The sequence below is a fragment of the Prenolepis imparis genome, unplaced genomic scaffold (assembly GCF_030444845.1).
Source record: "Prenolepis imparis isolate NDT839.2.m4 unplaced genomic scaffold, iyPreImpa1.0 SCAF_8, whole genome shotgun sequence".
Classification (NCBI taxonomy): domain Eukaryota; kingdom Metazoa; phylum Arthropoda; class Insecta; order Hymenoptera; family Formicidae; genus Prenolepis; species Prenolepis imparis.
Window position 1 is genome coordinate 16,755,319 of NW_028141166.1, and position 8,093 is coordinate 16,763,411.

An 8,093-nucleotide genomic window follows, 5' to 3' on the forward strand; every position below is an offset into this window, starting at 1 on the left:
ATATGTATAAAAATATATTAGTTTATTGTGATGTAAAAAAAATCCTAAGACATTATTTCCAACTATAGATCAATCCTCTTCCAAATATTTTTTAAAGGTCAGAAACTAATTATTAGTTTTTAATATATCAGATATCTTATTTATCTCTTCTAATTAGTAAATTTTAAAAATGTATCGATTGTTAGCTATTTCATATTCCAATGATCAATATAAAAATAAAAGTATTACAAATTGTATTATAGAAAACATGAAAATTAAAGATGTCAACAAAGCAAATTTTTATAAGCAAATATATAAATTTATTTATTAAATATTTCATTATAAAAGGCACATTGGACAGACTCTTGTATTTTTCTTGAAATAGTATGCGCATGTATGTAAGTTAATATCTAACAATTGATATTACATCTTACATCTTACATCTTACATTTTGTATATCTATCTTTTTAATAAAAAAAATAAGATATTTTAACGATGATCTAATCAAAATTATTTTTTAATAAGAGTGTAAAAATTCTATTACATTTTACCACATTATAGTGTATTAATACTTAAATAGCAGAATGTTATTATTATTTTTTATGTATTATTTTGTTTGTATCAGAGAGAGAAAGAGAGATACATTCAAATATAATTATAACTATCAGAGTAATAATCTCTTTTTTAGTAGTTCTCACAAACAAATACTTTTCTTAGCTACAATACAAAATATGGTTTTTAAAATAATAAGCAATTAAAATGCAATAAACATCGTAATTGGCACTCTATGCATAAAAAAATTAAATATTTTATTTTCTTGCAATTGCGCGTTTGATGTTATGATTGTGTTAATTCATAACACTTCAATTTTAAGGCAGCGTTTTCTTGTTTTAAAAATTCAAATTCTTCTAATTTATTCTGCAGACTCTCATTTTGCCCCCGCAAAGCAATCAATTCTTGCTGTAACCGCTCATTCTCCTCAATCAAGGCTTTCATTCTAGCAGAATCTTTGCTGGGATGCATTTCTTTGACAAGATCATCTGTTTGGTTCAAGAGATTTTTTATCAAGGCAGCTTGGGTGTTTATATGTAGCTCCTGCATAGCACGTAAAATCTTTGTACTCTCTTGTTTAGTATACATACTTATTAGTTCTTTAATAGCTGTAAGCAAACCAACTGGATCTTGATCTTGTATTTTAAAAGTCGGTTTCTTTGATTTATCAAGCAACTTTCCTTTCTCTTTAATCGAATGAGGACCAGCCTCTCTGGAAGAAGGATCTGAAGGACGACTATTCTCTTTACTGGAAGTATCGCAAGAATTGGAAGAATCAGGAGAATGTCTGTTCTCCTTACTGGAAGTATTTAAGGAATGAATAGTTTCCTTGTGTGATCCGGAACGCCGAACACGATCTTTATTCGCAACTTTATTTTCAGGTACCTTAAGATATCTTGCCTCTTGCAATTTTATTTTGTGTTCTCCGCTCTGGTTATTTTCAACTTTTATTTTCATATCTGCAGATTTCCTTTTACTATCTATAATCTTCTCAGTTTTCTCTGCTTTTACATTCACAGAAAGCTTTTTTATATTTTGATCAGATTGTTTTTTAGAAACCTTAGAATCTTTACTGCCTATAATCTTCATGTTAGATGTATTTGAATCTGTTGTGGAATGTTTCTTCTCTGGTTGCATAACATTATCTCTCTCATCCTGTTCTGAGAACTCAAGTAACGGAGATGAAGTAGCGTGTCTGGTAGTTACATGACGATCCACTTGCTCCTCAGTTGTTTTCTTTGATTGTTTTACTGTAGAGCCATTCCAAATCTCTAGCTCTTCCAAGAAAGAATCATTCATTTTGAATATCTATATGGCTGTGTGAATACTTGATTTAATGTAGAATAGATGTATCACAGCAGCTGTAAAAATATACACATAAAATATTAATAATGCATTTTTTTGACGCCTATCTTGCTATAACAAAATAATGAAACATAATACTAAAAAAAAACTTAGTAAATTACTAGTGTTACAAACCTGAATATAAATATTCATAAATTTACAATGCATTAAATAATTAACAGAAGTAAATAAGTACAGCAATTCGTACTAACTTTGTTTTGATTCCTAAACGCGAGTTGTGCGTGATATGTGAAGGAAATTTTTTTTTTTTTTTTTTTTTAAACCTCCGGTGATAGAAGGCGTGCTTCCAGCCTAAACAGCAAATCTCGCACAATATGACTAATTACTAATTACACGTGAAGGAAACCTGCCAGTTGCGGTTAGGCTATGTTTGATCAGCTGATCGATACAGTGGAACGGTAAACAAAACATAAGAGCCTGACTGATTATTGGCTCGACTTGGATACAGAACACATGTAAAGCGAATAAAAAAAATAAAATATGTCATGCTGGATACGCATGATAATACACTTGATATAATACGCGTGAATCATTGACGATAAAGCCACAATTGGGCGCATTTACGGATCTCGCAGTTCACAACGAGGAGACTGTATTAATCGCGATTTAGCCAGCAACATGAACGGTGTCTTCATTCTGAGCTTATTGTGCCTCGTATTACCGTACGAAAGTACAGGATATTTGAACGTATATCCGAAATTGAAGGAATTTCGTCTGGCTGACGGAGAGGATGCTGGCACCCCGCTTTTCCTGACGCCTTTGATAGAGGATGGAAAAATCGAAGAGGCGCGAGCAAAGGCTACCGTCCAACATAAGGACGTGGGTGATGTTAGCAGTTACTCCGGTTATTTCACAGTTAATAAAGAGTACAATTCCAATCTCTTCTTCTGGTTCTTTCCAGCTATGGTAAGCATTTTCAAGTAATCTTTGTGTTATAAATAGTTTAGCTGTAAAAGATTTTTGAAACAGCTGGTTACGCGTAATAAGTGTGCCTCTCTTGCCATATTTATATAATCTTTATAAGTATTTTCTGTAATTATTCTACGACGATCTTATTATCTGATTATATGTAAAATGATTGTGTAATTTTTAAAATTTTACAAATTATAATATATGATATTGTTTTATTATAAATTAAAATTATTTGTAAATTAAGATTAAATCGCTTAGAAGTAATTCTTTGTGATATTACAGCACAATCCAAAGACTGCACCAGTAATATTATGGCTACAAGGTGGACCAGGCGCGTCTTCAATGTTTGGTCTTTTTCTGGAAAATGGCCCATTCATTGTAACTGCTAATAAAACTTTACAAATGCGCAAGTACTCATGGACCTTGGCCCACAATGTAATATACATTGATAATCCAGTTGGTACAGGCTACAGTTTTACTGATAACAAGAAGGGATATGCCAGAAATGAAACACATGTAGGAAGAGATATTCATGCAGCTCTGGTACAATTTTTCCTGTTATTCCCAGAATTACAAAATAATGATTTCTTTGTCACCGGTGAATCATATGCTGGGAAGTATGTGCCAGCAGTGTCTCATACCATTAAAGATTATAATATCAAAGCAGAAACAAAAATAAACTTGAAAGGTCTAGCCATTGGTAATGGATTATGTGATCCAGAAAATCAATTGTTATATAGTGATTATTTGTATCAACTTGGACTAATAGATCTAAATGGAAAGGCCAAAATCCAAAAATACGAACAAAAAGGTCGCGAATTTATTAAAGAGAAGCAGTTCCTCAAGGCGTATGAGATTTTTGATCTACTCCTTAATGGCGATTTAATTAAGACTCCATCTCTATTTCACAATTTAACTGGTTTTAATTATTATTACAACTATTTAGTTACAAAAGGCAACAATGATTCTGATTGGATGTCTGAATGGATTCAGAGAGTCGACGTAAGATATGCTATACATGTGGGTAATAATACTTTCAACGTCGAAACCAGCACTGTTGAGAAGTATCTGAAAGAAGACATTATGCAATCTATAATAGTTCTTTTAAAGGATCTTCTGAAATACTATAGAGTGCTCATCTACAACGGGCAATTGGATATCATTGTAGCATATCCACTCACAGAGAATTATATACAGAAGTTGCAGTGGTCCGGAGCACAGAAATATGCGAAAGCGCCGAGAAAATTATGGATGGTTGGTAAAGAATTAGCAGGTTACACAAAAAGTGTTGATAATTTAACAGAGGTTCTAGTACGGAATGCAGGCCACATGGTTCCTTCCGATCAGCCAAAATGGGCATTAGATTTGATTACTCGTTTCACTCATAATAAAAAATTTTAAATATTTATTGTAATATACGAGATACGTGATAAAAGTTGCAAATATTCATTTTATATATATATATATATCTGAACACATTTAATATATAAATATAAGGCAATAATATTTAAGATACTCTAAAAAACTTAAGTCAAAGTAACAAATGAACAAAATAGATTTATGTAATAGAAATTAATAAATTTATTTTAAAAAATTATGTATAAGAGTGTTTTCTTATCAAATAGATTATATATCATTACATGCACAATTTAAAATATTAAAATATATACAGAGATCCATATTATAGATTCTATTTCTTAAATAATTTGAGTTCTCCATAACTAAGTCTATAATTCTTATATACTACAATTCCTGATAAAAAAATTACATTCTTGTAATATATAATTAAAATTATCTATATATAAAATATGAAATAATCTGTGTTATAGATATACACATGTCGTGTCTTCATCTCTTTCTTTTTTAATTTATATGAATTTAATTTTTAATATAAAATGTGAGGGAAAAAATATGTCATAGTAAGAATAAAGTTCTAATTGTATAACTTCTTATTATGTAATAATATATAAATTCTTTGGATCTTCTATTATAATATATTTGGCAAATTTCAATTCTATTTCACCTATATTGAATTAAATTTAATCTAAATATGGTAATAAAAATTGATCTACTATTGAGATATTTTTATGCCATTCAGTATGGGGAATTCCTGGCACAGTAATGAGTTTTAGTTTGCCTTGTCTATCTAATGTTTTTAAACCAATTGAGTCATTTTTATAAATAGATCTGTCACGCATTTCTATCACAGTGTTGTTATTATCATAATATCCAAAATGGCTACTTTGCCAAGGAGTGATAACCCCATCATCTGGTCCTCCAATAAGTATCATACGTTTTAACTTAATTAGACCTGTTTTGTAGTCAGAATTATTGTAAACTTCCATTTCATTGTTCACATATGGTAGAAATTTGCTATATTTACGATATAGTTTCTGAAAGAACAAAAAATTTATTATAATACACTATAATACATGAAATCATAGATAAGTTATATTAAGATAAGTTATATTTACTTGATGGTAAGGATCATTCCAGTAATTTCCGACACTAGTATGTTGTCCAAGTTGTGAATAAAAAAGTTCATAGGCAGTTTCACAAACTAGATCTGGGAAAAACAAACGCAGGAAACGTGCTGGAAACAAGATTTCATGATTACAACAAAATTTCTGTTTTCTTCTCTTTTAAAACATAATTTTACATACTTCCATATTGTCCTGCTTGCGGCGAGCTCAAGGAAATAAAATTTCTCACATTATGCATAGGAAATCTTTGTAATATTGCTCTAGCTAATAAACCACCCTGGCTGTAACCTATTAAATTAATTCCTTCAGGAAATGCAGCACCGACAGAAAGCACATCCATACCAATTTCCTCTACTTGTTGCCACATTGGTTCCAGGCTGCTCCAGCCTGCAAACCTGACCGTATTATAAACTGGAGTCCCAGGATGTATCTGTAAAAATACATTGTCATAATCACACAAAATTAATGTGTCATATTTATGCATTAAAATGATATTGAGATGTCTGCTTTCGTTCTATTGTTAGCTTGCTTACCTCTTGGATCCTATTACTAATTAATTCCATACTATCACTTCCAGTAAGGACTCCATGAATGATGACTACAGCATGATATGATTTTGCTTCATTGTACGATAATAAAGAGATCAAAAATAAATAAATATGTATCACAGAATTTGTACTTGTCATTATTTCTTGCACCAAACTCACTCTTTTAATCTCAGATCAGCTGTTTACAGCTGCACAATATGTATCTGTACTGCACAACACTTTCATCTATCCAAAATGAGATAGATACATAATTATAAATGCTTCAGATAAAAAGAGAGAAGAAGAGAAATGCACAATGCAAAAAAAAGAACAGATGATTTCACAATGCATTTCGTGAAATGTGTTTGTGATAAAGTGAAAGATATATATATATATCTTTAAATGACGCCGATAAGAATGTAATTCAGCATTATCGATAAATGGTGTTCAGACTTTCAAATTCCTCCCATCTTATTCAATCTCTGTATTTTTTTTCTGTAGACATTGTCTGTGAGATATATATATATATTTTAAATCTACAAAACATGTAACAGAGAGAAAAGCCTAATCATTCTGACGTTTTTCGTAAGATATATGAGTAGGAAATTTATCAAGCTTTGGTTAGGAACCACTTCGAATTACATATATATATAATATATATATATAGCTATAAATCAATATTTTTTGTTCTGCTGGTAAAATTATTGTTTTGGTGCATGTTCGCATTTTACATTCGTAATTAAAAATCACGAATACGTTTTTCTCGTGTATATATATATATAGATTTAATTGTATATTCTAATTATAAAAGTGATCTTTTTATTCTAATAAACATCGCAAGGATATTAATATGTTATTTCTCATGATTAATCTACATATTATAATGTACCTATATATAATCTACAAAATCTACAGATATGTATATACGCATGCAACACTCGCCGATACGATGCGCAGCAGCGGAGCTCTATCTCTGTTGATCTATAACATATAAAAAACACAAATTATGTATACAAAATATAGTTTTTAAAATAATTAATATTTGAAGAATTCAATAATGCGCAATTTTATTTGTATCGTAAAATATATTTAATAAAATTACGTCATAGAAACTATTAAACTTTTTAATTATTTTTTTACATCTAAATTTATATATAAAATATAATAAAATTTAATTTTTACAAAGTAAGTTAAAATAATTATAAATTGTATAAACAATATTTATTATAATATAAATTATTTATTTATATATTTATATATATATAATTATAATTTTTATATAAATTTGTTTTAATTATAACCTCATCTCTCTGCGCTTACCGCATGATTGCTCCGCCGTTGCCCGATGTTTCCCCGGGCCTCATCCTCTTCCTCTCTCTTTTTGCCACTTACACACAGCACACGCTCGCGAAAATATACGGTCCCGCGCGCGCATTAATCAGCAAAATAAAATAATCGCACGATAATTTGAACGACACTCCCGACATAAATACATTAATCGTACGCGACTCTATACGGCACTTCCGATTTCAATCGCGCGATATATACTTTGTGCAGAACTCCCGACATTAATCGTACGTAACTTACTTTCATACTTGGGCACTCCCGCTTTTAATCGTACGTATATTTAATGCGCTTTTGTTTTATATTCGAGAGAACAGCACGCGACAATAATAATTAAACGAAGCTACGATCCGCGCGGCGCGACACACGAAGTGCATCATGTATCACAAGGTACGCGAGAAGTCGCTCTATGTTAATCGATCTTTACAATAATCGATTAATCGCGAGAGACTGCGACTGATAATTTCTAATTAGACAGGTGGCATCACTGCGGCATCCCGCGTAAACTTGGTGCGTCGCGCCGCCCGGATCGCAGCTTCGTTTAATTACAATTGTCGCGTGCTGTTCTCTCAAATATGCGTCGCATATAATTAACAAAAGCGCATTAAATATACGTGCGATTAAAAGCGGGAGTGCCGAAGTAAGTTACGTACGATTAATGTCGGGAGTTCTGCACAAGTATCGCGCGATTGAAATCGGATGAAGTGCCGTGTGTAGAGTCGCGTACGATATTAATGTATATTTATGTCGGGAGTGTCGTTCTCTCTCTCTCAAACTATCGTGCGATTATTTTATTTTGCTCATTAATGAGCGCGCGTGATCGTATATTTTCGCGAGAGTGTGCTGCGTAAGTGGCAAAAAGACGCTATAAGTACGGGCAAAAGAAAAAAAGGAAGAGGATGAGGCGCGGGGAAACATCGGGCAACGGCGG

The 8,093-nt window shown here is 31.4% G+C and overlaps 3 protein-coding genes across 5 annotated transcripts; 1 reads left to right on the forward strand and 2 right to left on the reverse strand.

Annotated features, from left to right (window-relative positions):
- Positions 1–355: 355 nt before the first annotated feature.
- LOC145939466 (uncharacterized) lies at positions 356–2,198 on the reverse strand. Of its 2 annotated transcripts, none has more exons than XM_083043789.1 (2): positions 2,088–2,198; positions 356–1,892 (listed from the first exon to the last, which is right to left on the reverse strand). In XM_083043789.1, exon 2 carries the CDS (start codon positions 1,828–1,830, stop codon positions 817–819), a length of 1,014 nt encoding a protein of 337 aa, XP_082899915.1. In that variant the 5' UTR covers positions 1,831–1,892; positions 2,088–2,198; the 3' UTR covers positions 356–816. The 2 variants fall into 2 exon arrangements, with proteins under 2 accessions (XP_082899915.1, XP_082899916.1); XM_083043790.1 differs by lacking the exon at positions 2,088–2,198 and adding an exon at positions 2,011–2,029.
- A 316-nt stretch (positions 2,199–2,514) lies between these two features.
- Positions 2,515–4,405, forward strand: LOC145939465 (venom serine carboxypeptidase). The gene is made up of 2 exons (XM_083043788.1): positions 2,515–2,802; positions 3,091–4,405. Exons 1-2 carry the CDS (start codon positions 2,515–2,517, stop codon positions 4,207–4,209), a joined length of 1,407 nt encoding a protein of 468 aa, XP_082899914.1. The 3' UTR covers positions 4,210–4,405.
- A 111-nt stretch (positions 4,406–4,516) lies between these two features.
- Ppt2 (palmitoyl-protein thioesterase 2) lies at positions 4,517–6,408 on the reverse strand. Of its 2 annotated transcripts, XM_083043793.1 has the most exons (5): positions 5,999–6,403; positions 5,825–5,910; positions 5,472–5,721; positions 5,283–5,401; positions 4,517–5,201 (listed from the first exon to the last, which is right to left on the reverse strand). In XM_083043793.1, exons 2-5 carry the CDS (start codon positions 5,852–5,854, stop codon positions 4,848–4,850), a joined length of 753 nt encoding a protein of 250 aa, XP_082899919.1. In that variant the 5' UTR covers positions 5,855–5,910; positions 5,999–6,403; the 3' UTR covers positions 4,517–4,847. The 2 variants fall into 2 exon arrangements, with proteins under 2 accessions (XP_082899919.1, XP_082899918.1); XM_083043792.1 differs by having other exon boundaries at positions 5,825–6,408.
- Positions 6,409–8,093: the final 1,685 nt, after the last annotated feature.